Here is a 27,832-nt window from a genome sequence, read left to right on the forward strand (position 1 = left end):
AGCCCGCCCAATTCAAAAGCACTCGCTATCTTAATTTTCTTATGACGTTGAGGTGGAAAAACATTTATTTTGAAATCTTAAAAAGTGTTTACGTTCTGTTACAAAATAAACAAAAATTTAGCAAAATATGCGCCATTTGCATGTGCTGGTGCACTTTTACACGACTTACTTACAAACATGTTTATCAATACATTATTGTAAAATTATTTCGTTAGTTGTTTCAATTGCCTTTTGCGTGATATCACCAAAGTAATTAGTATTACATCCATTTCTCCAAAAGTTCCTTTAGCACAGTGTGTATATGTATATATATGTTTACTTCTTTATTCTTTGTTTTTTGGTTTCCTGTTTGTAGTTGTCGCAGAGCTTACAGCTAGAATTAATGTAGGTTTTACTGCCTCAGTAGCACATAGTGTGGCTTTATAAAATATTTATAGTTGCTCAGTTTAAGTGATAGCATCGTGTGCAGATCGGTGTGTGTGGGATAGTTATTAAGGGCGATCGTGTCGCAAGTCGCACCATTTTACAAATGTTAGTTACTCATTTTCAATCACAATCACTTTCGTGTTAGTTGTGTGCGCAATTAAAACAAAAATAAAACTCAAAAAAGAACAAAGTAATCGGTTTTGTTTTAGCTTGGTTTATTACAAAATCATAATTAAACGAAGGCGCTACGAGGTAGCGAAAATCTAAACTATACATGAGGGTGCAGATTAATAATCTTTTCAATTTATTACAAACACGATAATAAATTAAGCTTAAATGGTTTTGTGTTTTTCCTAAAGTGGAAAACATATGCGTTAGAGTCATTTTAAGTACTGTCAGAAATCATAACAGTGGACATCTCTTAATTCTGGGCTTTAGAGTTAACGTGCGCACCCTATAGACTACAAAATACAAAAACTATATGTATGTATACATATTCTACAATATATATATATATATATATATATCGTAATTTTTAGGTTCTGCTTTCAGTGTATAAGATCGGAAATTAATGGATTTTGGGATACGGATCCAATCCAATCCAATCAATTTTCTGTTATTTGTTCTCGCGTGTGTCGTTTTAGAGCAACTTTCTCGACATGCTTTTTTCAATTGGTTTCTTCTAAATTCAAGATCACTTTATAACCTAGGCAATTTGTAAGACATCTTATATTAAATCGTGTGTGAAGTCGACTCGAACGCAGTTCAGATGCCAAAATTAGGAACGAAAATAAAACGAGTTTGCTGAATCGCGTCGCTTGTGTGGGTGTGTGTGTGTGGTGGTTGTGTGTTTCATAAACTGGATAACAAATGCGTTTGATAAGCGCCAACCGGCTGTGTCTGTGGGTGGTTGTGTTGTGTGTTATGTGTTATGTGTAACTCTGTGGACTAAGGTAAACAACAATCTAATCAAATTATACAAAAAATAATAATTCAAGAGGTCCTATTGGCCTGGCGGAAAAATGCAGTTAATACACTGCAGTTAATTCGCTGCAATTCACATAATACGCTACAAGATTCGCTGCGGTTGCTTTACAATTTCAGTTATGTGATTAATGCACGTGCTGAAGCGATGCGCCTCCCGCCGTTCCAAACACGCTCATGAGATCGCCCTCGTAGAGGGCAATCACCAGCATTATCCCCACGCCGCTCAGCATGCCCAGTATCTGCAGCAGGAACTGGCCCAGCGATTTGTGCGAGGCCGATATCTCGGGCATCTGCAGGAGGAGTCGAACCATGAATTAGTAAATTAGTAAACATATTGAGCAAAGTGTGTGCCAGACAACTCACCATATCGACTAGGGCAATGTAGATGAATAGACCCGCCGCCACGGCAAACATCCACTGGGCCACATCCTGCGACTGACCAAAGGCAATGCCGAAGATCATGCCGATGAAACTCAGGACACCCGTCAACAGGTTATAGTAGACGGCCGACTTCACCGACATTCCCGCCTTCATCAAGATGGCAAAGTCGCCCAGCTCGTGCGGCAGCTCGTGGCAGAAGACGGCCAGGGAGGTGGAGAAGCCGCCGGCAATGTTCTCCGCAAAGGCTGCGCCGATGGCCATGCCATCGGTGAAATTGTGCAGCCCGTCGCCCATGATGATCATCCACGCCACGGCGCTGAGCGTTTCCGGCGGCGAGTGGACATGTCCATGTCGATGGCTGTGGCCGTGATGCGAGGATTCGTGCTCCCGCAGGATCACGGTCACATGATCGTTACGGCCGCCCTCCTTCTCCTTTGCACTGTTCGAGGCGTACACAGCATTCCCGTCCAGATCGGTGACAATGGTGTTGTTGTCCTGCCCCTCCTGGCTCTGCTGATGGCTGTTGTGCTTGTGGTTGTGATTGTGATTGTGGTGATTCATCTCCACACAGTTCGTGTGCAGCGTGGAGAGCAGGGATTCGGCAGCGGCGGCCATGTCACTGGAGCCATCGTGATCGACCACACCGTTGCGCACCTCCGAGGCTGAGGCAGCATCTCCGCCAGCGCCCGCCGACGAGTTGACTCCGTCGCCGGGCAGGTGCATCCACTCGCTCTGCTTGTTGTTCATGGTGATCTCGTCGTAGCAGTAGGGATACGAGCTATACTTCTGCTTGCAGATCTTGTCGCCGGCCACCGAGTTGTTCACCGACGAGTCGGGATCCCGCATCACCTTCGCCCGCGACGGCTTCTTCGTTTCCTTCTTCTCCACGCTCTTGCGCCACTCGGAGATCATGGTCAGCGCATGCTCCGTCACATAGAAGAAGATGATGCCGGCCAGACAGCCCAGTCCCTTCATGATCATGCCCCGCTCATCCTGGCCTGCCAGAGACTGTCGGTTGGGAATTTAAACATTAGTCATGGCCGAGGTAAAACCAAAGCAGTTATCATCAGTTCTACTCACATGAGGCAGCAAGTGCAGCAGGGCATCGCCGGTCATCGTGCCGACGGCCAGCGACACCAGATACTGGATGATGTATTTGTAGTAGCGTGAGCCCATAAACGGTATGATGGCCACGCCCACCAAGCCGAGCAGTCCGCAGGCAAACACCGAAATGAAGGCATAGATCCACACTGGAAGGTAAGATGAAGATGAAGATAAGTAAAGAGGAGCTGGGATGTGGAAGCGTGCCGTAAAACACGCACCGTAAAACATATCCTTGTCCTTTTCCGCCTCCAGCAGCATTTCCGTGCTGTCGATGTCGACCAGGACGGAGGGCTCTATGCATCCGCCGCTCTGTGCCTTCAGCTCGTAGAGGAGAACCGGACAAAGGTTTAGCAGGTCCTTTTCACTCAGCGCAAAGTTCTTGGCCTCCTCGCTGAGGGGATGGGTGTGATTGTTGAGCAGGGGTGCGCATTGGATGACACTGGAGTTGCTACCATTTTGGCTGACTGTGCAATTGTTGGGCTGCAGCTGTTTGTGCTCCTCATCCTCCTCCTGATGGTGATGATGATGATGATCGTGAGGCTGGACATGATGCACTAGCCGACTAGCGGGCACACACTTGGGGGAAAGTAAGAAAAACAAGGCTTAGTTTGCTATAAGAAGGAGATTAGCTTTTAGCATATACTCACAGTTCCCTCACTTGCCCCACTGGCCAACGAGTGGAGGCTGAGCTGCTGGAGCAGGCCATCGAATATGCTGCTGTTCATCAGGTCGTTCTGGGCCATCAGCTGCTCGAGATAGTACTGGGTGATCTGCGGGAGGCGGGACTCGACGCTGTGGCCGTGGTCGTGGCCAGCATGTCGCTTTTGTCTCCGCGATGGCGGACTGGTGCTGTAGTCGGGGGTGTCATCGTCGCCGAAAGAAGCGGATCGCTGCTGCCGCCGATCGGTGGTTTCGCTGGAGGGACTCAGGTTCGAATAGACGCGGGCATTGAGCTGCTCCTGGCCGTGGGTCATGCCCAGCGCCGGGCCCAGTAGACTCTCGATGTGATCCTGGCAGTGCAGGCGGTGCGCGCAGAGCAGGCACACCACGCAAACGGCCATAATGTGACGTGCCATTTTCAGGACCGACTTGCTCTAGAACTTGCTCTTCCTCTTGTACTTCCACTCCTGCTGGGTGTATTGCTAATGACTCGGACTCTCGTTTCGGTTTACTGCCCAGCAAGATCCGACGCGATCATTATACATATATTCGTCACTCAGTCAGTCGTTGTTGATTGGCGCGCTTAATTCGATCTGGAATTGAACGAGAACGAGAAAAGTCGGTTAGAGAGATTAGCCAAAAACGAAAACAAGCGTACACAGAATACCAACACAAAACACGAAATTCTATCTGATAAAAAATCGTTTATGGGGCTCTCTACTGTCAGCCAGCCCCTTGTTACCATCCCACACTCATTAAGGCACTTACAAAAGCCATTTGCCCATTGCACAACCAAAATAGTCAGCGAACCAAAGCGGAAGTTCAAGATCGTTCGTTCGTTCGTTGGTGGATCGACACCTCCAAATATGGGACAACGGAGCAGCAGCAGCAGCAGCCCAAACAACAGACTGCTTTCAGGTGCCCCAAGATGGCCATAAATGGGCGGTTTCACTGCAACGAATTGTCTGCGATAAACAAAGACTTCTGCTGGTATGGCAATTGGGTTGTAGATCACTTCATACAGTTTAAAAAATGGTATTTAGCATTGCGTTTTTTGGCTATATAAATCGTTAGCTTTAAACATAATTTTGTGCATTTAAAAAACTTCTTAATCTTGTCAATCTGTATTATAAGTAAGTACACAAATCTATTTTTTAATTATCTAAGCACAGAGAAAGGAGCCTCAAAAATATCAAAGGAAGTATTTGTAGTTTTAATTTCATCACTCCTGATAAAGACAATTTTAAAATGTTCAGACATTTTTATCACGTTGAAAAATCTACTAAATCCATAATGTCTTAATATTCCTACTTCTTATTAAAGCATTTGGCCTTAGAATCAGAAATCTGATATCACATCAGTATCAGATGATAACACTTCAAATAACAAAAGAAGTCAACGCGTAAAAGTTACATAACTCTAGCACATTCAATTATACCAATTATGGTTAATCAGGTAACTAGTTTTCAGCTCCTAGTCGGGAGCTAAAAGAGTCGATGCCATGCGGCTTCTTCGATGAGCAAACTACGAGTGGCACGCGCCAAAAAAGAAAATTTGCCAGGCGGCATTTGAATTTTCCACCCCACTAACTGAAAATTTAGTTTGTTATTGTACTTGGCTGTAACGACTTGTTGTTTTTATTGTTGTCTTGTGTGTGTGTGTGTGTGTGGGACTTAGACAATTTTGCAATTGCGCATTAATGTCACAACTTGGGCAGTTGGTCCAACGGTCCTGCATTGAAAACCAATTTATTGATAAAACTTTGGCGAAAATTTACGACACAGGTAGATACATATATAGTTATGCATGTATTTACACGTGGGTGGCTTGCTGGTTATCGACTTAATAAAAGCGAAAGCCAAAACACTATGGATAATAATAGAAACGTCATTGTTTTGTTGCATAAACTGAAAAAGAGTGTGGAGGGGGGGAGGGGGGTGCGTCAAGGTCGCAGGAAGTGGGCGGGCTGTCATTGCACCCGCGGCATTGACAAGGACACACGTCGCCTTGGCGAAGGGTTAAGTGTTAAAGGTTGAGGCTGAAGTTCGCACTTGTTGAGGAAATTAACTGCCAAATCGCCAAACTGCCAGAGGGATTCGCGAACAATCACCGCAAGGCAGAAACTTAATTTCAAGGCAATAAAAACCAATCAACGAGGCAACTTATTTGCATACAAATTTCCCAAATCAGATCAGACCCAATTCATCGGCAAATATTCCCAATCAATCCTGCAATCTCAGTCAATTGGCCAAGTGCTGCCGCCATTGACTGGCTGTTTAGTTTGTATTTCGTTTTTTACTATATCGGTTTGTTTGTTTTATTATTTTTTTTTTTTGTAATCAAGTCTCATTTAAATTCTGTTCGCGTGATTTTAATGAAACCACTGGGAGAAAAATGTTTAACGAGCTCGTTTTTATGATGGTTTCAATGCCACAAATTTTTGGAGCGTAGGGTCATCAATTGAATTCACTTTCTTTCAGCCCACACATTGATAATCAAGTTGTTGGAAAACTTTTAAACATAACTGGGATGAATATCGTACCGAATGGAGTTCTATTTGGGAAACACTGAACCGTAGCGAACCGATTCGCGATCCGCAGAACCACCAACCAGCGAGCTTTGAACACACTTTGCAACTGAGCGGCGCGCGTCGCTTGCGGTTTGATTTATAAGCCAGTCTCGTGTTGCTGGCTAATTGAGTGAGTGTGCATATATGATGGAGACCACGTTAAAGCATACCCACATCGAAGGCGTACTAACTGGACGGGGCGTGGCTGATTTCGGACCATGGCTAACTTTGAAGAGAACGACAGAATCTAACGATTCCACTTCAAGTTTGTTTTTTGGACGAAGCGGAATGCTTCATGCTTTTTTTGATTAACTTATAATCAATAAAAATGTCAATAAATTGGCTCAACAACAAAATTAAATTTAAAACATTTTACGGTTTTTTGCTAAACTATCCATCAAAATCGTATTAAAAAATCTTTGAACTACGAATGCTGCACTAACAAATAATCAAAGAAATTCAATTGATATCAATATATAAAATATATATATTCTTGTTTATTGCGTCGGAAAATTATGATCTGTTTTTGTTCAGGAACTTTAAATAAATTAATATTTTTGGGTTTCTGAGAAGCAGTTGTGTTCAAACTCAGTACAATGTAAAACATGTTGTTGTATACAACAAATTTGTTTCAAAAACACACATATAAAATAATAGCAGATTTTCATTTTAAGAGTTCTATTTTCTATATGCCAATATTGTTCAGATTTTTGAATTATTTTTATAAATAGATAGATTTAACAAAAAATAAGAGGGCTTTTCATAAATATGTAGTGGCCCTTTATTTGATTTTGTTTTTATAGGTCGGCCATGTTAACCATTTCTCTTTCTATGCCTTTTTTCTACTTTGTTTTTTTGCTGTCTCAATTTGAGTTCGCATAACATCTCCATTTGGGTTGTTCGAGGCCTCGGGGCAATGCTATAGTCAGAAAGTCACTGAACTCGCTGCTGACTCAATTAAATGCACAAAACTTCGCATGATATCTCCAATGAGTTTTGCTGACTTACAGAAAAAACCGCAGTTACTTTTAATGGTGGGGAAAAGTCATTCAACTCTGTTCTGAATAAAAAAAGGTGTTCCGCATAGTGTGTAATTTTCCTGAACTGAAATTTAAGTTGAGCCAAATCCAATCCTTAACCTTCTTTGACTCATTTCTTTACCAAACAAGTTACATTTTTCGCAAAAACCCAACATCTGAATTTTCATATGGAGGGTGGGTTTTACTTGGCTAATTGTGAAATTCCAACAAATGCTGCAGACTGGCTGGTCCATTTCAGATTTTCTGGAACTCTTTACGTCATTTACGTTCGGTACGCAAAATAAAAATCTGTCTTGAGATCTACCGATAACAGCTTAAATTTCACAGCCGACCGCACAAATAATAAACGTGGCCACAGGGGTTCTACTCATTCCCTACTTCACATTACATCTCCGAGGGTTTAATTCGCAAAATTGTGAAGTTCGCTCACAGTCTGAGTCAACGTATTCGAATTTCACATGAAATCTCCATTTCATTAACTCAGATTTCCTGGAATTTATTCCCCATTAATGCTTAGGTCGCATAATCTAATTTCATTATGGCATCTGCACATTAAAACTGAAATTTCACAGGCGATCGCTCAAAGTACAAATCATAAAAAAGCAGCCATGTTGATGAGTCACTTTTAATTGAAATAAATTTCACATGATATCTTCACGTTGGAACCTTCGTCTGACTCGGCACTATTAAATATCACAATTTCGCCATATAACAACCTGAAATTGTGCAAAGCCGGCAAAAACCTGGGAACTAACTCGTAAAACTTCTCGCACGATTAATATGTTTATAACGTACATATTTACTAAATGCTGACGCAATCTCCAGTTGCTGGACCTGAAATTTCAACCAGGCATCTACATCTACACTCGAAAAATGCCCTCTACCTGCCTCAGCAATTTATCTTTTATCTTGGTCTCTCGACAAACGAATTTCATACCTGAAACTTCAGGCAAATAAACCTGCAAAATGTGTGTGTACCTAAGAACCCAAACATACCCACACACCTTTGAGCATTATCTTTTTACCTATACGGTGTGCCAGTAAATTGCTGGCTCAAAGCTTGATGTGAAATTTCAGTAGACTGACTCGTTTTGTTGGAAGATATGAAAAACCTCGGGTCATGTGACGGCCAACAAATTAAATTCGAAGTTCTGGATGGATAGAAGCACTAACATATAACCCCGACTTTTGCAGAGGTCGATCACGTCGGAATCGGAATGAAATGTTGCGGATCCGCTCCGATTGGATCGAATCCGGACGGGACGAGGCTCTGACCTTGCATTGCTCGTCGACTGGCTGACTCGTGAATTACGTGGACTGGCGGTTTAATATTCCACTAGTATAACGACTGACACATAACTGATGTTGAAGGGCTGGCCATTAGCGATAAATAATTCATCTGGGGGCATCGAAATGATCGTAGAGAATTGTTTGTTTTCCGTATCGAGTGGCTGGCTGCCTCAGCTGACGGCGCCAGGTTGCAAGGCGGTAATTGTGGTTGATATCGCATATTGCAAGTATAGGTTTGCAAATTTCGCTGACTCGTGAATAATTGATTGGCGGCATTGTGGACGAATGCAGAAACGGAACCGTTCTCGGCCGATAAGGATTCTTCTGTTGGCCACAACCGGCATTATCTATGATTCACGCACCCACCTACACTTTTGAACAAAAAAACCTATGTGGAAAGCAGCCAAAAGTGCGAAAGAAACACATGCTGATATATGGGTCAGTGGCGAAAACAGTGACGGATTCAAAAGGCGTTTAATCATCCGGGTTCAGTGATATTTCATATTTTAGATATATTATATTAAACATTATAAAGAAAAAGTTGAAAAATGTATATAACAATTTTTTCATTTCAATTTTGACAATTAAATAATTATTTTATATGTTTGTTTGTACACATATGGTTCTTAAGTAATCATTGAATAAAGGGGTCGGGCAGATAATAACTCGTGAGAACAAAATTAAATTTTTAGATGAATTTTTGATTCCATAAGAGGAATGTGTTATATATTGCCATGAGTACAAAGTACAACAAAAAACGTACAAAAGCTGTGTAAGTATTTATTTAGAATTTTTGGTTAAATATTTCCATTTTAAAATTGAAAAAGTAATGATGAAGTAACGATGATACAATCGTTATAGTAATCTCACTTGATTTTTTTTGTTGACTGCCACGACTGCGCCCTTTGCGAAAACATGCTCTAGTTTTCTTGATATTCAAGGTTTGGCTAGACCCCTCTAAAACATTTTCCAGCCCCGTCACTGATAGATAAGCATTCTTGCTACTACGCATAATTCCACTGATTTTGGGTAATTAGGCTCTGAAGATAGCGAATGGAAATGGCATTCGGCATTGCGTTGAATTATGTATAGAAAATACTCATGACTATAAGTATGCCGATCGAAAATAGCATAAAAACGTGCTGAATGTTAGTGTAGTTACGTGTGCATCTGTGTGCGTGTGTGAGTGTGAGTATGTAAGTGAGCGGGTGTCAAAATCTCGCACATGGAAATTGCCCGCTATAAATAAATGCGAGTGGGTGGTGGGCGGTGGTTGGTAGGATGGGGGGCCCGTCGCATGCATTTCTCATACTAAACTTAAATATGGTTTAATCACGAATACGGGTAATTAATATAGTTGCACCACTACTCACCAGTGAATTTACCGGACTGTTTAGCACATCACACACACACACACTCAAAGGGACTAGCGGGTCTATTTATCAATTCCTAGAGTGACTGCGGGATCGAAGATAATGCTGGCTGATTCTGGGGCTATAGCTACTGCCGATGCGGTGGGCGTGAATTAAAGGCGGCGTCGAGATAACGCCGAATGTCAATTACGCTGCAATAATCTCGATTTGACACGGATAATCCGACCGGAGCGGCGGAATATTGCACGGATAGGGCCACCAACACCAACACGGGCTCAATTACGCAAGCGGCGGGCTAACTGTAAACATTCTCCGGACACGTTAAACATATGCCGCTGCCATCTCTTTTTCGCACACACACCAAACACAAAAAATCCGCAACTATAACAATTTTTTTTATAACAATTATCGATAGGCGGCTAGTGCAGAGTGACCGTTTATAGTTTTGTGCGAAATATTTTGGTGTTTTTTTAAGGTGGTTTTTTGGGTATATTATATGTCGGCAGCAATATTTGGTCACATCTCCAGAGTGGTTTCAAATTCAACCGGGAAAAAACATTTTTATGAAAACAGTAAAGTTAAAATTAAACTAACTAAATAAATATACAAATTAAAAAGCTAAAATGACACTTACAAGAAATTTACATTTACTGCATAACAAATGTCAAATTTATAGAATTATATATTCAAAATTTGGATTTAACGTTTTAAACTGTAAATAATGTTAAATAAAAATAATTCAGTGCAAATCCCTCACCTTGAATAAAAACCAGTAGTCTGTTTAATATATTTTTGTAATCACTGTCATAACTAACCTATCGAGCGACCTTTACTTTTGCAATCAAACATCGATAAGTTCCAAACATCAAAACAAGTTGATTTTGTTGCCTTGTTATTTCTCTTTGCCAAAATGAGTGATACTAAGCATTTAACTACGGGTTAGTATTGAGATCTTTAAATTCATTTGGTGTACTAAAATGCAATTCGCTCTGGCAGGTTCTGAAAAGCCCATATTCCCGGATGATGGGGTCTTGAAGTTGTATTCGATGCGCTTTTGCCCATATGCACACCGTGTGCACCTTGTTTTGGACGCCAAGAACGTGCCGCACCATGACATTTACATCAATCTTCGCGAAAAACCCGAGTGGTTCCCGCAGGTGAGCAGCTCCTCGAAGGTGCCGGCTTTGGAGCTGGTAAATGAACCGGGGAATCCCGTGCTGATCGAGTCGCTCATCATTTGCGACTACCTGGACGAAAAGTATCCGGAGGTGCCCCTGTATCCCAAGGATCCGCTGAAGAAGGCCCAGGAGAAGATTTTGATCGAGCGCTTTGGGCAGTTTATCACCGCCTTCTACCGCCTGGTGCTCCATGACAATCCCGACCAGCTGGGCGACACTGACCACTATGCCGGATTGGACATTTACGAAGAGGAGCTGAAGCAACGTGGAACTCCGTTTTTTGGCGGTTCCCAGCCGGGAATGCTGGACTATATGATTTGGCCCTGGTGCGAGCGTTTTGCCTCCTTAAAGATTAGCATGGGTAATAGCTACGAACTAAATCCCCAGCGTTTTGCTTCTTTGGTGGGTTTGCAAGGATATCTAAAGTTATCTATGATTTAATTAAAATTTGTATTTCCAGCTTAAGTGGCGCGACTTGATGCTCCAGGATAAGGCAGTCAAATCTTTTTATTTGGATGGACAAACCCATGCCAAATACATGAGTACCCGCCGAGCGGGCAAAGCAGACTACAATATGCTCTTGTAGGTTATGAAGTCTAAATATTATATATATAATTTAATAACGTTTTTTTTAGCAATGAAGCCAAGCGTGCCAAATTGGAGTAGTCATAAAAGATATTATATTATACATATCAGCATGTACATATTATGAAGTTTAATTTTGATTGTACCTATACATACATATAGCAGCATTATTGTGATTGAAAAATAAATGAATTTTCAAAGCAACTTTACGAATTTCAAATTGATGTCAAAAAAATCAAAATTGATTATTTCGAAATAAAAAAAAAAAGTAGTATAATGAATTTTAAACCTAATTCTACGTTTAAAAAGAGGAAAACGTTTAAATTATCTTTTTTTAACTTAATTTTGTTAATTTGCTAGGTCTCAATTAATGCAATTGTAAGCTCAAATAATTTAAGGTGACCCGCCCTTTCGATATAACTATTCGATACATTTGCTCTTCCAGCGATTACTATATAAGGTCCAACGAATCTTCGCTCGTTTGTCATTCGATTGAAACCATCTACCGACATTTCTCGCCTAAAGAGTTATCTGAAAATTGTTAACAAAATGGCCCTGCCGCAGAAGCACTTCAAGAGGGGTAAGTGGGGGGCACTTCAAGGTCACCGGGATAGTGACGCGGCAGAAGTTGGCCACTGATTTAATCGTAGTATCTGTCCCCCATCATGAGAATCGTAAATACCCCACAGATATAGATTTAATTGTAGCCCCAAGCCTAATGGTGAACATTCCGCTGACGTCACAAATCACCCATCAACAGGTTCGCCCAAACCGGAAATTCCCGAGGATGGAGTCCTGCGTTACTACTCGATGAAATTCTGCCCGTACTCCCAGCGTGCCGGCTTGGTTCTGGCCGCCAAGAAGATTCCCCACCACACGGTCTACATTGATCTCAGCGAGAAACCGGAATGGTACATCGACTACAGTCCACTGGGCAAGGTGCCGGCCATCCAGTTGCCACACCTTCCTGGCCAGCCCGCACTCGTGGAGTCCCTGGTCATTGCCGAGTACCTGGACGAGCAGTATCCCGGCGAGGGTTCACTCTTCCCCAAGGATCCCTTGCAAAAGGCCCTGGACAGGATCCTCATCGAACGCCTGGCTCCCGCCGTCAGTGCCATCTATCCGGTGTTCTTCACCAAGGATCCGCCGGCCGATGCCATCAAGAACTTCGAGACCGCTCTGGATGTCTTCGAGCAGGAGATCACCCAGCGGGGAACTCCCTATTTCGGTGGCGAAAAGATCGGCATTGCGGACTACATGATCTGGCCCTGGTTCGAGCGATTCCCCGCCCTCAAGTACTCGCTGGATGAGCCCTACGAGCTGGACAAGACACGTTATCAGAATCTCTTGAAGTGGCGCGATCTGGTGGCCAAGGACGAGGCTGTCAAGGCCACGGCTCTGGATGCCAGGATTCATGCCAAGTTCATGCGCACCCGCCATGAGGGCAAGCCCAACTATGATGTTGCCTTTCAGCCCTTGTAGATCCTCTAGCCAGTTCCAGGCTGAGATTAACATGAGTACCCTGTGCAACAGGATTCAAAATACTTAAGCTTAGATTGTGAAACCGCTCAGCGAGAAACTATTAAAACAATATATATGTACCCTGAAATGATATCTTTGCATCTTCATCTGGTATTTGGGTTTCTGCTTTAATCCTAGCCAATTAATAAAACTCTTCTCTTGGCTTTGCAGGTTCCACCAAACCGGATTTACCCGAAGATGGAGTCCTGCGTTATTTCTCCATGGCATTCTGCCCCTTCAGCCAGCGGGTTCACCTCCTGCTGGCCGCCAAAAACATTCCACACCACAAGATCTACGTTGATTTGATTGAGAAGCCGGAATGGTACAAGGACTACAGTCCTCTGGGCAAAGTTCCTGCCCTGCAGCTCACTGCTGTTGAGGATCAACCGACACTCGTGGAGTCGCTCATCATTGCGGAGTACTTGGATCAGCAGTATCCCCAGCCACGACTCTTTCCCACAGATCCCCTTCAGAAGGCGCTGGACAAGATTCTCATCGAACGCTTTGCTCCAGTGGTCAGCGCTGTTTATCCAGTGCTAACATGCAATGCCAATGCTCCTCCAGATGCTCTACAAAAGTTTGAGAAAGCCCTGGATGTATTTGAAACGGAGCTGATCAAAAGAGGAACTCCTTTCTTCGCTGGCCAAACCATTGGTATCGTGGACTACATGATTTGGCCCTGGTTTGAACGCTTTCCAATCATGAAACTCAATACCAAGCAGAAGTACGAACTGGATGTCAAGAGATTTGAGAAGCTGGTATGTAAAAACAACATAATTCAAGAGGATCTCTTATTCTAAGCCCTACAATTTCAGCTTAAGTGGCGCGACTTGGTGGCTCAGGATGGGGCAGTGCAGAAGACCGCTCTGGATGTCCAGCTGCATGCCGAGTTCCAGAAATCCAAGACTGTGGGCAATCCCCAGTACGACATAGCCTTCAAGGGCAAGCTCTAGAATGCCAACTGGTTATGTGAAGATCAAATCTTTGAAACCGGTTTTGAACTGCAACTATGTTTTATTCATTCCATGCTAACAATTCAAATAAACCAAGTGCATCAGCATCGGGCATCAGGCATCCTTGACCAGCAGATTGTAGTTGGGCTGACCCAAGCTGCGCGTGCGCAGAAACTCCGCCTGGACCTCGGCCTCCATGTAGAAGGCCATCACAGCAGGGTCCCGCTTCATGCGCTCCAGCCAAAGGGTCTAAAACAAATCGGTTAATGATGCACCTACCCCTTTAACCCAGAGGATCAACTCACCAGCTGCGGGAAGCGTTCCTCATCGTAGTTATAGTCCTCGCCGCGTTGCAACTTTAGGAGTTCGAGGCGCTCACACCAGGGCCAGATCATGTAGTCCAGAATGCCCGTCTGCTCGCCGCCAAAGAAGTCAGTGCCGCGCCGACTCAGCTCACGCTCGTAGGTGTCCAGGCCGCTCCAGAAGGGCTCCAGCTCACCGCCATCGGAGGCCCTGAAGAAGGCACCCAGCACCGCGTTAAATCTTTCAATCAGCAGCTTATCCTGCACCTTCTTGAGCGGATCACGTGGATAGAGCGGTCGCAGCGGATACTGCTCGTCCAGGTACTCGCAAATGAGCAGTGACTCCGTGAGCACCGGTGGTCCTGGCTCCCGAACGATTTCCAGAGCCGGAACCTTGCCCTGCGGATTCTTGTCCAGCAGCCACTCCGGTTTCTCTGTGAGATTGATGTAAATGCTGTGGTACGGGATCTGCTTGGCGTCCAGAACCAGATGCACGCGCTGGGCAAATGGACAGAAGCGCATGGAGTACAGCCGCAGGATGCCGTCCTCGGGCACATCCGGCGTGGATGAGCCTGCCACGAGAGAGATTTATTAGTTTCCAGTGGCATCTGAGTGCCTAGATCCACATCCACCCACCCACCTTTAGCCAAATGCCTGCCGTTGCTCATGATGTGCGTGCTCGGGGTCTGGAGATGCAAGTGATGACTGTGATTGCCATTCGAGTGGTATATAAAGACCCACTAGCTAGCTGCCCTTCGCCGGCTGGCTTTACTTACGCGACTGAACTTGGCGGCCGGAGCAACCTTTGCGGCTGACACACATGCTCAGTCCGGTGAATACAGATAAGCCTCTTTATACTCGCCAAAAGGAATATACAAATAATATTCTGATAGCATTATTATTCTGACACCAATAGGTTTTAATTAAAAGTAACATAAACTATTCTGAAAAGATTTTAGATAATGCAAATTCCTAATGGGGTTCGGAAAATCATTGAATGTATTGGTCTTTGCTGAATGACATAAGCTTAAACTTTAAAGTCAAAAAGACGATATTTAAATAAGTAAACTCTAAAAAGACCTGATTAAATTATCAATAAAAAGTTACGTACATTACAAAATACTTTACTCTCACCGCTTAATGTGGTTGATGTATACAAAAACCAAACAATTTTATTTTTAAGTTTCCGTAAAAATTGCTCATACGCCACGTTATGTCAGTTGGAAATCATTTTTTGATGGTACATAAATTTATAAAAAAAAACATGAAAAACATGAATATTTAAACAAGGTGTTGTGTTTTATTTTTTTCTAAATTATTTTGTAATTATATTATTATACTAAAATATTTAAATGTCTTGCCTTTTAAATTAATTTTAGGTACTGATCTAAGCCAGCAAATCGTAGTTGGCATTGCCGGCCTTGCGGGTCCTCCAGAACTCGTTATGCTGCTCGGGAGTGGCATAGAAGGACTTGACCACCGCATCCTCCTTCAGAAGGGCAATCCACTGGGTTATTTTGGGGAAGCGCTTCTCGTCGAAGCTATACTCCTGCCCCAACTGAAGTTCGATCACGGAGAGGCGCTCGAACCAAGGCCAGATCATGAAGTCCACGAATCCGGGTTTATCGCCGCCAAAGAAGCGGGTGCCCCGCTTGGCCAGCTCCTGCTCGAAGATGTCCAGCGCCGTCCAGAACTCATCCAAACCGGTGTTCTGCGTTAGGATCTTCATGAAGCCACTTGTGATGCCGTTGAAGCGCTCCAACAGGATCTTGTCCTGGGCCCGCTTCAGCGGATCCCTGGGCAGGAGCGGATTCTCCGGGTACTTCTCGTCCAGGTACTCGGCAATAATCAGCGACTCGATAAGTGAGGGCTGATCCTTCTCCTCCACCAACTGGAGGGCGGGAACCTTTAGCAGCGGGCTGACATCCACCAACCATTCTGGTTTTTCGGTGAGATTGATGTAAACGGTGTGATGGGGAACCTTCTTGGCATTCAGAACGAGATGGGCTCGCTGGGCATAGGGGCAGAACCTCATGGAGAACAGGCGGAGGAGTCCATCTTCTGGCAGGACAGGCTTGGCAGAACCTATAAATATTGATTTAGCAGTGGAATTTCTTGTAAGCCGTTTAGTAAAATACATAAAAGCAGATTGTGTTCATAGCAATTTTTGCTTGAGTGTCTTATATGCAATAAATTTTTTAAATACCATTATTGATTAGTTATTGATTGGGCTCGGAAACTTGTGGATCCGCCCCTGTAGTATTGCAAGTCATTGGCTTAAAGTTGATAGGGCCCCAGACGTGATACGACAAATTTTTCATTAATATGTTATCTTTTTAAAGTGTAAGTATTATGGTTCATTTAAAACGAATGGGGTTAAACTAACAAATGATAAGTTAATAAAAATATGATTGATTTGATGACTTCTTCTTTTCTAAAAATAATACTGAATATCGCTTAGTAAAGAGTTTTTAATGAAAATCGTTAATGGGTATATAAACTTCTTTAAATATACATGGGAATCTCTATAGATCACATCGTGAAACATTATATTATTCACTTTAAAATCCCCATTATTCATAGCCATGTATATGTATGTAGTAAAATCATGAAATTCATGAAATTGTGTGAACTGATATTTGTTAAGTTAGTGGAATGTTGAAGAACTTGTTTTTGTTAATGAATTAATAATGCCATGGGCGTTGCTCTTACCACCGCCAACACGTAAATTTCTCTTACCTTTGGCCAAATGTTTACCAGAACTCATTTTGGTTTTTCGTTATTGCAAAACTTGAAGCGGAGTAGAAATAAAATGCACTTAATTGTTGAAGTCAACGCGACGTTGGAACCCAAACTGAAAATTCTCTTCGTCGGCGCTCTGTATTTATAAAACTTGGTGAATAATCGCTCGAGAGCTTTTCGCAACAAGACTCTTAATTTTGCCGGCATTTCGGTAGCGCTTTTAAAAACGATTTCTCATCGTAGACGTTTATTCAATTTAAAACGCTTTTGCTACATTTTGCGATTTGTTTGGGGAAGAAACAGTTTTCCTCCTGCATTGTTTATACATCTACTTAGTTTGTTAGTAATCACGCCTGCTTGTAAATATTATATATATGTATGTTTTTGTTATATATATATATTATATTTTTACATGGTTGGGGGGAGTTGTTTATTTAAATTTCCAACTACTACACACACATTTAGAGATTTAAGTTAATAAACTTTTCGCAAAAAGTTTCGATCGGCGGACTCTCAAAATAAAACTTAATCTATTTACAAAAAAGTTCTCGAAATTTAAGCTGAAGTCTTATAAAACATATATAAAAGTACTAGTACAAATACAACAGAGTTGCTGACATCATAAAGCCGCGATAGCGACATACAAAATAGTTATCAGTTGTTATATTCGAGAAACAAAAAGAGCAAACAAATTGGAAAGTAATAAAGAATAAGAAATATTCGCTGCACCAATCAATTGCTTATCATAAAGCATTTTAATCTTTTCGCTGATTTTGGTCCTACAAGTGTATTTTTTCGGTTTAACCTTTTGGAAAATCGCTTTACACAAGGGATTTCAAATTTTATTTTATTGACAATGTCCGCTGATGAAAATTATTCAAGTAATTCGTACATTTTAAATGATTAAATTGTATAGTTATCTTTTTTCGTATCAATTGCGCGTTGTTGTTACAGTAATTACATGGGGAATAAGTAGCTAAAACTAAGTAAATACGTACACTTAAAAAAATTCTACACACTTGAGTTAATTGTTGTTCTCGTTTCGTTTTCAAATTTCTGGTTTGGTTTGGTTTTGTTTTGCATCGTTGCCTGACGATTCCCATTCTAAGTTTCGTTTACAGTTTCGTTAATTATTTTTGCGATTTTGTATTTTGTTTGTTGCTCTATAAAATATGCAAACTGGTTGCATTTTGATCACGGTTCTTGCTGTTGCATTATAAACATCCCTCTTTTCATTACTGGAACGACTTGAATTTATCGAACAAAATGGTGTATTGATGTTATCTGCTGATCCCCTGGATCCATGTCATCAAGTCGCGAATTCTTCAGCATCAAATCACTCGACGACTTGTTGAATTTATCGAACAAAATGTGGTTTTGGTGATATCCGTTGTACACCGGGCTTCATGTCATCAAGTCTCGAATTCTTCAGCTATAAATGATGTAGTGCTAATCATTGGATTCATGGATCCATGTGCTTATCCGGATGGCTGTCCTTAGGTATTCGGTGAGGTGGTTGCTCCGGGAGATAAGGACGTGGTTGCAGCTGGCACTGCATCCATATTGATGTTACTCATCTTGTGCAGCATGAGGGACTGGGACTGCGTCGGTCGGGTGGCGGTGGAGCTGGGATACTTTGGCTGCATTTGGCTGGTGGACACTGTGGAAGAGCTGCTGGTCGCCGACTGGTGCTGCTGGCTGCAAGTGAACAGAGTTCGTCAGAGTGCTCGTGCTAGCCCTTAGGACACACACCCCTTCTGCTCGCCATCCTTCTTGCTGTTGAACATGGCCAGTTCGATCTCCGTGTGCTGGCTGTTCATATGACGTACCCATTCCGCGGGCGTGTCGAAAGATCTGCGGTGATGGAAGTTGGCAACATATGAAAAAATAACCCCTCGGTAGGATTATTGTGTCAAGTCTACTTACGTGGAGCACAAATCGCAGAGCAGGGTGACATGATCGTGGTCCATATTGTTTTCCTGTTGCTGCAAAAAATTAATATTCATACATAATTAATTAGGATGGTTTGCCAAAATACACTGAAGGTTAAAAAAATTTAGAAAATTTGGTTTTTTGCTTTATACCTAAAAAAAAGTGCACGGAATTTTACAATTAAGCATCTTACATGCCCTCATATCCGTTCACATAACGATTTGAAATTTTTAGAGGAAATACAATAAAAACTATAACTATAAAATCTCGTCCAATAATGCCTGTGCACTTTTTTCCCAATTAGCAATTTATTAAAATTAACGTTAGCTCACTAAAGTTTGTATAGCAGCAAAAAAAAATGTATTTTAAAAGTGTGCAGGCGTCACTGCAAATAACTATAACTCTAAAACCATAGCCCAATACAATTTAAAATAAATATTTTTCTTAATTAAAATTTTTTTTTTTATTTTCAAAACATTTTTAAAAGGGCTATAAGATTTATTACTTATAATATTAATATCATAATCACTATATCACTCACCGAAACTCGGCGTCTTTTCTTTGGCACATAGGTTTTGACGGTCCGCAGGGCGAGATTGCTGGAGGCGGTCGCCGTACTCCCGCTGGCACTGGATGGCAGGAGGTTCCTCTCCGTCCCGCCCGCCGGATCGCCGGCATGGGTGCCCAGGTGGCGGACCAGCATCTTGGTGTCCTCGAAGGACTTCTGGCAGATCTCGCACACGAGCAGCTGCTTGAAGTTGTTGTAGTCGCGCAGCGTGTGCTCCTCGTTCTCCTCGGAGGGAGTTCCGCGATCCCGGTTAACCTCCAGCTTTACGGCGGACATTTTAAAGTCCAACGGCTGCTTGGGTGACCCCAGTGGCCCCTCCTCCAGGTTGTTGTTGTTGGACGCATTGGCGGCATTAGGTGGGTTGTTGCTCCAGTCCGTCGGCTCCTGTTTGATGGTGAGGAAGTTGTGCGGATGCCGAAGGGTCGGCGGTGGATGTGGTGGCTGCTGTGGTGGCGGTGGTGTGGCAGCCAGGCGGGATGGCACCACATGCTCAAAGTGCTGAGATTCATAGTAATCACGAGCTGATGGATAATTAAATAAGATTTGTATTTATAATTTGGAAATGTATCTATATTTAAAGAGATAGCAAATATTAAATAATGTTTCTTGGGGTGGTCAAACTCTAAGTTATATAGTCTATTCGCGAATTCTAAAGCTTTATTTTAAAATTCTATCATAATTTATTTTTATTTCTAAAGCTTTATTTTAAAATTCTATCATAATTTATTTTTTTTATTCCTTAGATTATTTTATGCTGAGGAATTCGACTTTATTTTTGGCATACTCTTTTCTTCATCCCATCATCGAATTCTTCAGCATATATTGATTTAAGGAACCCACATTTATTACTTGTTTATTTATTTGAGCAGTTCGACTTTTGTTTTGGCTTGTAATTATTTTGAATATAAGTCGTTTAGTAATGACTTAATAAAGCTAAATTTTTACATATTAGTGTTTTTAGACTTGCGTAAACGTTAAATAATAATGATTTAGAATTTTTTTAAAACCAAATTTAAAATCGTTACGAGGCTTGAAGTAAACAATTAAGAGATTTAATTAAATGTTCCAAATAACTCACATCTTTCGCAGGCGCTTTCCCTCCTGAGGCGTCGTTCGAAGACCAGTCCCACCTCGTTCCGCTCTCGAAGTGCCTGCTCCTCGTACTCCGTCCTCCGCAGCGTCGTCTCCGCCTGCTCCGCACTGGGTCCAGTGGTCATGGGACAACTACTGCAGCCCACCTCCGTGCAAATTGAGATGGGCTGGGATGCTGGGGCACCTGTTCCTCCTCCGCCTCCTCCTCCTCCGCCAGTCGTTGTCGTAGAGGTGGGTGGTGGTGGGTGCGACTGTGTATCCACCTGGCCAGGTGCCGCAAAGCAGCACTTGTCCTCCGGATCGATGGCCACCTCCTTGTTAACCGAAATGCCCAACTTGCTGCTGCTGGCCACGGTAAGGAGTCCCGTGTGAGCGGCCATTTTGGGCGATTTGATGATCACGGGTGAGTCCTTGGGCATCACGGAAACGCCTAGGCCGCGGAATTGCTGCTGCTGAGGATGATGGTGATTTAGGTGGTTGTGATGCGACGACAAGTGGTGGTGGTCCATTGCGAATCGTGTCGATCCACCCGGCTTGCTGGCATAGAGATCTCCCTGCAGCTGAGCCGACATGGTTGACGGCGGCGGCGGCGGCGGAGGTGGCAGGGCGGAACGGGTGCCATTGGACATGTACATGGCGCTCGACTCCCGCGGATGCAGATGCCCGGTCAGCGGATGAGGATGGTGCGATGTGGTGACCACCGAGCCGGAGCCACCGACGTTGGAAGAGCTGGTGCGGCACAGGCCGCGAATCTTGAGGATTTCGCCGCCGCGCAGCACCTCGTTGAGTATGTCGTTGGAGACGGTGGCCTCGCCGCTGTACATGTACTGCACCAGGATCTGGATGGCCCGGTGACTGAGATCCGGCGGCAGGACCACGTAGAGCACTCCGTTTGGATTTGTGATCGGTGCCGTTTCAAACATGGTGGCAAAAAACTGGGACGAAGCACTGAGGATGAACTTGTGGGCCGAGATGCCCACCGTGGGAATGTCCGAAGGGATGCCGCTGCTGTTGTAGGAGCTGTACAAGACCACATCGGCGAACTTCTCGTTCCTGGACAAAGAGTAACAAAATTTGGGTCAATTAAATAGACAAGTTTATTGAAACAAAGTTAAGTTTATTTATCTTGCCCTAGTAATTCTCTCTTTGATCTTACGAGTGTGTTTATTGAAAGTAAAGCGTTTTTGAGTGTTAATAGTCGATTATATTTAATTTTAGCATGAGCTTTGGAAGTTTATTTGATAAAGTTCTTAAAACACTTTAATTTAGTTTTTCTAGATTTATTTATATTTAAAGGCAAGGTTATTTTATATTCAAAGATGAAGGCGTAAATTACAATCAAAATTCGTTTCTATTGCCAAGATTTTTGTAAAGAAATTTAATTATAACTAAATATATGCATTAATGTATACATAAATAAAAGAGGAAGCCATGCTTTTTAAACATAAATATTATAAGAATATTAAACGTTAAACTAGTCTTCACTTGAGAGCTACAATAACTTTGGCAATTAAGAGGTTTCTTTTATTTAATTACTTACTTGTAAAGTGTGGCTATGGAAGAGTTTAGATAGGAGAGGTGCGAGTCCCACTTGAGGTGATAGTTTTCGGCGGCCATCTCTGCGGCGGGCAGCGCCTGCACAACGATAAAATCAATAAATAAATCAATAAATGCCGCCAGACGATGGGGTGGCCTTTTTGAATTTCCCATTTCCACCTCACCACCCCAGGTGTGGTGAATTTGCGTGCCCAACAACCCTGTTCTTTGGTCCCTGCATATTTGCGAACTGGAATAACGGTCACACATATCCGCTAACCATTTGTTTACAAAACTTGTTATTTGTTTTCATTTTGAAAATATTGAAATGTCGGAGTTTGACACGCGACTTATAGAGTTGGTGAGGGCCAATCCCAAGCTCTATGAGCGGGAACTAAGGAGCACGCCCTATGAGGCCAATAAAAAGCGGAATACGGAAATCTGGCGCAGCATATCCACTTCCTTGAATACAGATGGTAAACAATTTTATATGTTTTAAGTGAATACTATTAAATTATCATATATGCCCATTTAGCTTGTGCCTGTCTTAGTCGGTGGAACTATCTGGCGGCCAAGCACCGACGGGAGTTGTCCAAAGAAAAGGCCGGAGGTGCTGGCTCCGATTGGAGCCTCCTGCCTCAACTACATTTCCTACAACATCATCACCACCCAATAAATCATCGAAATTCGGGAGATGTGAGTAGAAGCTCCATGAAATCCATCGAGGAAGTCAACGACGAGGAGGATCCGCTGCAGGAGGCCATGGATGAGCAGTTGGCTGTGGCGGGAGCCCCTCCACCAGCACCCACAAATCCTGCTGCTGCCGCTCCATCAGCTGCTCCCGCTAAAACGGAAAAGAGGATCGAGGCATTGCTCGAAGGACTCGGAGAAGCAAATCGTATCAAGGCGGAGAAAAGGATTCTGGCCTACCTTTGCAAATGCAATCTGCGCGCCCTCAACGAAGAGCAAATCGATGATATAGTTATTTAGGAATTTTACAATATTAGGATACAAGCAAGTCACTATTTTCATCTAGAAATCATTTGTAAATTTGATATCTACTAGAAATCATCACACTAACTCTCTTAAATTGAAACTAAAAAATGAATTGTAATCAAAATTAAGGAAATGATTTAACTATATACATTGTTTTTTAAAAACAAATTGATTATTGTATGTCAACTTGCATTGGAAAATTTAAAGAAACCTAATTTAATGAAGTCAAATCTCAATTAAAAAATGTAATTTAAGCTAGATTTACTTCATCACAGCTTTCTTAATTTACTGATAAACAGATAATTCACAAGTTAAAATAATAGATAACCAGTCTGCCACAGTTAAATATTATACAAAAGCTTTATTTAACTTTATGCAAAATTTTAAATCAAACTTATTAAAATTAAACATTTAAATCATTCTATTGTCATGTATCTCAGATGGTCTGCTATTAATATTTAAACATTAAGGTTTGCATTTTGAGCCCTTTAAAAGTTTGTAACTCTACTAATATATGATTTCTAATTGAGTCTGGGCTTGTTCAAAGTTATTTGAATTATTGACACGAGATTAGATATATCACTGTATCAGTTCGAATAACAACTACCAAGTGTTAAGGTAACAAAGAAGTATTTTATGAACCTCAAGACAAAGCATCAAAATACAGAGAGATTTGTAAACCAAGGACTTGGGGGATAATATGGCAGTGCAATAGGAAGCAATCTGTATGGCCAAAAAACTTTTGCTTGGCGAGGTAGGCAGGTGGTAGGCGATGGAAAATCGAATTCAGCCACGCCAAAAAACTCCTACTATGACGCAGCTGCTGGCGACTGGAACAGAACTGGTCAAAGAGTCAAAGAGTGCGCGCGCAAGCAATAACATGTCCAATATCCCCAAGTCTGGAGCGGATCGGGGGGAAGAACCCCACCGAGGCGGGACGGGGCGGGTGCAGAGGCGACGACGCCAAAACAAGCATTTAGTTTATTCATTTGAGGACTCCCAAAGGGGGGAAGGGCCGAAACAAAAACATAACGAGCGAGGAGCGTCGTGCACCCTTAACGACGGATGCCACTACCCCCCCGAGAACCCACCAAGTGCTCATCCCCGACGCACTAAGCCACTATATATGAACTACTCCTACGGCCAGCCACCTTCCCCATATTCATCACCATCGCCATCGCCATTCCCATTCCCGAAACCCTGCTTTTGGTATTAACACCGTATTATCGATTGATTTCAGCACAAGCACACAACAAAAATCAATAAGCGGACAGAGCCGAAATAAAATATTGTACAGCTTTTGTGGCTGTTAGTTCATTGTTGTTGTCCGCTTCTATAATTATAGACTGATTTGTTAACAATTCGATTTTTTATACTTACGCCTAAATAAATGGGTTTTCAAAATACGCGCCCAAAACGTTTAAATGCTACATTTAACTGGTAATTCACCTTGGCTCTCTTCCTTATGTTTTTATTTATTTTGCTTTTAATATATCCTTTGGATGCACTGGATCGAGTTTCTGGATTTTTGGGGTACCACAGTTATTTATTATTTATTGTTAATTGATAGTTTGTTATTGCTCTTCATTGAGAACGCTGGGGGAAAACCGTGCGACTTGGACTTTTGAGCTGGGAAAACTGCGCAGCGCGTCGTTTCGAGCTTTCACATTGCTGGTCACCGAACGAATGAAATCGCCAGCCAAAGAGCCAAAGGGACAGGACCAAAGGACTCTCCTCCCAGGCAGAAAGGGAGCGAGACCGAAGAGAGCGAAGAGCAGAGAGAGAGAGAGAGAGAGAGCGCGAAAGAGGATGCGAGAGAGCAGCCCTTGTCCTCACGTGCGCATTTGTTATTGTTGTGGTTGGTTTGAAGTTGGATACGAAGCGCGCGTAAAATTGATTTCCCTTAGCATATTGATTTTTGGTATCTCAGTTGGCCTGCACTTCCTCCTCAATTACCGCCTCCTTGGCTGCCTGCACTTCCTCCTCCATGGCTTCCGCCTCCTTTTCGGTTTCCCCCTTACACATGGCCTCCTTCTCCAACTGCGTCTGCGAGGCTGAGGATGTGTCCTGCTTCAAGAGTTCCCGCAGAAACATGGTGGCATAGGCGGCCGTGGGCAGCGAGAATTCCAGCAATAGGGCCAAATACTTGGCCTCATTCTCAGCGGGCTCTGGTGTCACTGGAATGTTCCTTAGTAGCTCCCAGTCGGAGGCAATCAGGGTGTCCTCCGGCGTGTTGTACAGCCTGAAGCTCCACTTGAGATCGCTGGAGGATATGATCATCTTGCGATAGGCCCCAGCCAAAGCATAGGTTTTCTCCTTGTGCTTGAGCTGATCCGAGGAGAGACCCACTTCGGCCAGCATTTCCTCGTACCAGGTACCGCACTCGTTGCTGGGATAGGTGATGTCGTGTCCCGGCAGAGGCAGCACCACGTCCGACAGTTGGAACTTGCCACTGGCGATGTCCTCAGCAGTTAGTGGGCGAACCTTGCGCTTGAAAAGCGATTCCTCTTCGATGGTTTCCTCCTCTTCAACGGTTTCTGGCGGATCTTCGGAAGTCTCAGCTTCCTTTTGCTCCTCCAAATCCTCCGTCTGCTGCTCTTGCTCCTCCACACCGTCCACAGATTTCTCCTGCTCCACATAAACTAAGTCTCCCGGTATCAGCTTCAGGCCAAACTCCCTAATTCTTCTGGATGCAATCCTATTGAAGATCAGGCTTTGGTAGGCATGAGGATACAGCATAAGCATGTTGCGTGGTATCTGCCGCAGTGCCGAGGAGTAATCCGATTCCCCAAATCTGGCCAAGCCGTCCAGCAGCTTCTTCTCGATGAACTTGTCCCCGTAGATCTTTGCAGCCGCCGCCGCCGAGTCGCGATTTTTAAGCCACTCCTCGCGGATGGGACGCATGAACTCCACGTCTGAGTCGCGCGGCTTGAGGATCAGTTCGCAGGCTAGCTTATAATCGCTCTTGAGCAGGGCCACACCCACTTCATAGGTGGGCACGGTGGCACTGTTGCCGAACCGCTGCAGTCCATAGTAGTTGATGAATCCCCGTTCCCGCAGAGATTCCAGAGCCACTTCGATCTCGCCCCGTTTCTCCTTGGCTATGTGCCGCAGGGCGATGCGGAAACGATTGCCCTGCAGGTCTCCCAACTTGAGTGTATTGGATTGGAATGCAAAGTTGCCAACTTGGACATTTCGCTGGCAGCGAGCTGCGTTCAAGATGCTCTCCGGCGTACGGCGTTTAATGGAGAACTTCTGCGTGGTCTTGGCTCGCTTGTCCTTAATGCCACTGTAGTTGACCTGCGACGGTCGCAGACTGTTGAGAAATAATTCATTATTATTAAGGGTTCTAAAACAAAATGTTTTAAAATTAATATGAGAGTTGTCTTGAAAAAAACAACGATATTAGATTCTTCCATTTTAAGTTGATTTTTCAAATCTTAACTAAAAGTTGTAGAATCTGAAGCGAACCACCCTAAATTTTAATTTAGCAACAATTTAACTTACTGTATTCGTGAGGCCAGAGTAGAGGCCACTTCACTGGTCACCAAATTGGTTTTGTGCACCAGGAACGTAACATAATCCCCTGGAAAGTTCCATCTATTATCGCCTATTTAAATGATATCATAAAGTTAAGTTTTTCTTGATAATCCACGTTACTAACTACGTCCTGGCTTTGGTTTAATTATCCTTATAGTTTTCTTCTCCTCCGCTGGTGCCTGATTATCTTCCTGAGCTGGTGTTTCATCCTTAGCAGCATCCTTTCCCTCCAGGGCCGGATCCTCTGGTGCTTTGGGTTTAACCTGTGGCTGTCCAATGGTGGTGGACATCAGTTTACCCTTGTAAAGCTGCTTGACTAGCTGATGGACTTGTGTGCGCTGCTCCTTGTCCAGACTTGTAACGTCGATCTCCACCTTTTGATCGAGCTTTGGGTCGTATTTGGCCTCCGCCAAGTTGGCAATATCCTTCCAGACTTCGGGACCAATCACTGCCTCCAGTTCCTGCCGCCAGTTGTCCAGTTCTTTTTCGGCCACAGCTGGAATATGATGACATACATAGACACTTTGAAGTCTTACTATACTCAACCCAATACAAACCCACAATGGCCACTTTTGGCACGCTTAGATCATTAAGTTCCAGGACTTTTCCGGTGCTATCAATCTCGTTTACGTGAAAATCAGAGAACCGGGACTTGAGGATGCCCGTGAAACCAGGTGCCTCCGGATTGGTGAACTCTGTAATGCCCACTTGGTTCTCACGCAGCGTGGATTTCTGTTGTGGCGTAGATCTGCCCATGAAAATAGAAACCGGTTAAAATTGTATGTTGTGTATAAGATGACATACATATCTACCTGTTGCGTTGGCCTCCATTGTTTTGAGGACGATCCCTCTTCTGGCCACGCCAGTTGCTCTTGTTGTACGGCCCTGAGTGATGGTTCCTGCGTCCCCTGCCGCGATCCTTGCCCATTTTAATTCAAAATTGCCGTTTAAAAAGTTCTCCGCAAATGAAATCCACGTTTTGCCAGACATATGATGTTGCCATTCACAGTAAACTTTAAACGTTATGTAGTGTGACCATATTGGCGCGGTATTCTAT

The 27,832-nt window shown here is 43.3% G+C and overlaps 8 protein-coding genes across 11 annotated transcripts; 3 read left to right on the forward strand and 5 right to left on the reverse strand.

Annotated features, from left to right (window-relative positions):
* Positions 1–624: 624 nt before the first annotated feature.
* LOC108147465 (zinc transporter foi) lies at positions 625–10,257 on the reverse strand. 2 transcript variants are annotated; one of them, XM_017274002.2, is made up of 6 exons: positions 9,831–10,257; positions 3,546–4,151; positions 3,117–3,474; positions 2,875–3,044; positions 1,777–2,802; positions 625–1,703 (listed from the first exon to the last, which is right to left on the reverse strand). In XM_017274002.2, exons 2-6 carry the CDS (start codon positions 3,972–3,974, stop codon positions 1,539–1,541), a joined length of 2,148 nt encoding a protein of 715 aa, XP_017129491.1. In that variant the 5' UTR covers positions 3,975–4,151; positions 9,831–10,257; the 3' UTR covers positions 625–1,538. The 2 variants fall into 2 exon arrangements, with proteins under 2 accessions (XP_017129491.1, XP_017129492.1); XM_017274003.2 differs by lacking the exon at positions 9,831–10,257 and adding an exon at positions 6,101–6,183.
* A 390-nt stretch (positions 10,258–10,647) lies between these two features.
* Positions 10,648–11,797, forward strand: LOC108147394 (pyrimidodiazepine synthase). The gene is made up of 4 exons (XM_017273830.2): positions 10,648–10,768; positions 10,827–11,410; positions 11,469–11,590; positions 11,644–11,797. The coding sequence occupies exons 1-4, from the start codon at positions 10,741–10,743 to the stop codon at positions 11,672–11,674; spliced, it is 765 nt and encodes a 254-aa protein (XP_017129319.1). The 5' UTR covers positions 10,648–10,740; the 3' UTR covers positions 11,675–11,797.
* Positions 11,798–12,048: 251 nt separating this feature from the next.
* Positions 12,049–14,174, forward strand: LOC108147460 (pyrimidodiazepine synthase). 2 transcript variants are annotated; one of them, XM_017273991.2, is made up of 3 exons: positions 12,049–12,173; positions 13,286–13,872; positions 13,930–14,174. In XM_017273991.2, the coding sequence occupies exons 1-3, from the start codon at positions 12,143–12,145 to the stop codon at positions 14,065–14,067; spliced, it is 756 nt and encodes a 251-aa protein (XP_017129480.1). In that variant the 5' UTR covers positions 12,049–12,142; the 3' UTR covers positions 14,068–14,174. The 2 variants fall into 2 exon arrangements, with proteins under 2 accessions (XP_017129480.1, XP_017129481.1); XM_017273992.2 differs by lacking the exons at positions 13,286–13,872; positions 13,930–14,174 and adding an exon at positions 12,354–13,202.
* LOC108147461 (pyrimidodiazepine synthase) lies at positions 14,109–15,153 on the reverse strand. Its single transcript, XM_017273993.2, has 3 exons — positions 15,010–15,153; positions 14,373–14,941; positions 14,109–14,316 (listed from the first exon to the last, which is right to left on the reverse strand). Exons 1-3 carry the CDS (start codon positions 15,035–15,037, stop codon positions 14,182–14,184), a joined length of 732 nt encoding a protein of 243 aa, XP_017129482.1. The 5' UTR covers positions 15,038–15,153; the 3' UTR covers positions 14,109–14,181.
* Positions 15,154–15,248: 95 nt separating this feature from the next.
* LOC108147462 (pyrimidodiazepine synthase) lies at positions 15,249–17,228 on the reverse strand. Its single transcript, XM_017273994.2, has 2 exons — positions 17,109–17,228; positions 15,249–16,454 (listed from the first exon to the last, which is right to left on the reverse strand). Exons 1-2 carry the CDS (start codon positions 17,134–17,136, stop codon positions 15,757–15,759), a joined length of 726 nt encoding a protein of 241 aa, XP_017129483.1. The 5' UTR covers positions 17,137–17,228; the 3' UTR covers positions 15,249–15,756.
* An 80-nt stretch (positions 17,229–17,308) lies between these two features.
* On the reverse strand, positions 17,309–24,766 carry LOC108147459 (zinc finger protein chinmo). 2 transcript variants are annotated; one of them, XM_017273990.2, is made up of 7 exons: positions 24,685–24,766; positions 22,244–22,338; positions 20,690–21,756; positions 19,585–20,132; positions 19,038–19,096; positions 18,864–18,965; positions 17,309–18,809 (listed from the first exon to the last, which is right to left on the reverse strand). In XM_017273990.2, the coding sequence occupies exons 2-7, from the start codon at positions 22,318–22,320 to the stop codon at positions 18,608–18,610; spliced, it is 2,055 nt and encodes a 684-aa protein (XP_017129479.1). In that variant the 5' UTR covers positions 22,321–22,338; positions 24,685–24,766; the 3' UTR covers positions 17,309–18,607. The 2 variants fall into 2 exon arrangements, with proteins under 2 accessions (XP_017129479.1, XP_017129478.1); XM_017273989.2 differs by having other exon boundaries at positions 24,616–24,705.
* Positions 22,376–23,988, forward strand: LOC108147463. The gene is made up of 2 exons (XM_017273995.2): positions 22,376–22,715; positions 22,775–23,988. The coding sequence occupies exons 1-2, from the start codon at positions 22,568–22,570 to the stop codon at positions 23,227–23,229; spliced, it is 603 nt and encodes a 200-aa protein (XP_017129484.1). The 5' UTR covers positions 22,376–22,567; the 3' UTR covers positions 23,230–23,988.
* Positions 24,553–27,782, reverse strand: LOC108147458 (pseudouridylate synthase 7 homolog). The gene is made up of 5 exons (XM_017273988.2): positions 27,588–27,782; positions 27,333–27,523; positions 26,900–27,271; positions 26,743–26,845; positions 24,553–26,551 (listed from the first exon to the last, which is right to left on the reverse strand). The coding sequence occupies exons 1-5, from the start codon at positions 27,701–27,703 to the stop codon at positions 25,162–25,164; spliced, it is 2,172 nt and encodes a 723-aa protein (XP_017129477.1). The 5' UTR covers positions 27,704–27,782; the 3' UTR covers positions 24,553–25,161.
* Between the last annotated feature and the right edge of the window lie 50 nt (positions 27,783–27,832).

The sequence above is a fragment of the Drosophila elegans genome, unplaced genomic scaffold (assembly GCF_018152505.1).
Source record: "Drosophila elegans isolate 14027-0461.03 unplaced genomic scaffold, ASM1815250v1 contig_208, whole genome shotgun sequence".
Classification (NCBI taxonomy): Eukaryota; Metazoa; Arthropoda; class Insecta; order Diptera; family Drosophilidae; genus Drosophila; species Drosophila elegans.

Coding starts and splice junctions, on each gene's coding strand:
- LOC108147459 (XM_017273990.2), bottom strand. CDS start 22,320: ATGGCCGCCGAAAACTATCACCTCAAGTGGGACTCGCACCTCTCCTAT. Junction 18,966..19,037: donor CTCTGCGATTTGTGCTCCAC/GTAAGTAGACTT, acceptor CCATCACCGCAG/ATCTTTCGACACGCCCGCGG. Junction 18,810..18,863: donor AAGGATGGCGAGCAGAAGGG/GTGTGTGTCCTA, acceptor GTTCACTTGCAG/CCAGCAGCACCAGTCGGCGA.
- LOC108147462 (XM_017273994.2), bottom strand. CDS start 17,136: ATGAGTTCTGGTAAACATTTGGCCAAAG. Junction 16,455..17,108: donor TGGTAAACATTTGGCCAAAG/GTAAGAGAAATT, acceptor CAATATTTATAG/GTTCTGCCAAGCCTGTCCTG.
- LOC108147460 (XM_017273991.2), top strand. CDS start 12,143: ATGGCCCTGCCGCAGAAGCACTTCAAGAGGG. Junction 12,174..13,285: donor GCAGAAGCACTTCAAGAGGG/GTAAGTGGGGGG, acceptor TTGGCTTTGCAG/GTTCCACCAAACCGGATTTA. Junction 13,873..13,929: donor TCAAGAGATTTGAGAAGCTG/GTATGTAAAAAC, acceptor CTACAATTTCAG/CTTAAGTGGCGCGACTTGGT.
- LOC108147394 (XM_017273830.2), top strand. CDS start 10,741: ATGAGTGATACTAAGCATTTAACTACGG. Junction 11,411..11,468: donor CCCAGCGTTTTGCTTCTTTG/GTGGGTTTGCAA, acceptor TTGTATTTCCAG/CTTAAGTGGCGCGACTTGAT. Junction 11,591..11,643: donor GCAGACTACAATATGCTCTT/GTAGGTTATGAA, acceptor CGTTTTTTTTAG/CAATGAAGCCAAGCGTGCCA.
- LOC108147458 (XM_017273988.2), bottom strand. CDS start 27,703: ATGGGCAAGGATCGCGGCAGGGGACGCAGGAACCATCACTCAGGGCCG. Junction 27,524..27,587: donor AATGGAGGCCAACGCAACAG/GTAGATATGTAT, acceptor TTTCATGGGCAG/ATCTACGCCACAACAGAAAT. Junction 26,552..26,742: donor ACTCTGGCCTCACGAATACA/GTAAGTTAAATT, acceptor ATTTCTCAACAG/TCTGCGACCGTCGCAGGTCA.
- LOC108147461 (XM_017273993.2), bottom strand. CDS start 15,037: ATGAGCAACGGCAGGCATTTGGCTAAAG. Junction 14,942..15,009: donor CGGCAGGCATTTGGCTAAAG/GTGGGTGGGTGG, acceptor CTCTCGTGGCAG/GCTCATCCACGCCGGATGTG. Junction 14,317..14,372: donor AGGAACGCTTCCCGCAGCTG/GTGAGTTGATCC, acceptor GATTTGTTTTAG/ACCCTTTGGCTGGAGCGCAT.
- LOC108147463 (XM_017273995.2), top strand. CDS start 22,568: ATGTCGGAGTTTGACACGCGACTTATAGAGTTGGTGAGGGCCAATCCC. Junction 22,716..22,774: donor CACTTCCTTGAATACAGATG/GTAAACAATTTT, acceptor ATGCCCATTTAG/CTTGTGCCTGTCTTAGTCGG.
- LOC108147465 (XM_017274002.2), bottom strand. CDS start 3,974: ATGGCACGTCACATTATGGCCGTTTGCGTGGTGTGCCTGCTCTGCGCG. Junction 2,803..2,874: donor TGCTGCACTTGCTGCCTCAT/GTGAGTAGAACT, acceptor CCCAACCGACAG/TCTCTGGCAGGCCAGGATGA. Junction 1,704..1,776: donor ACATTGCCCTAGTCGATATG/GTGAGTTGTCTG, acceptor CTCCTCCTGCAG/ATGCCCGAGATATCGGCCTC.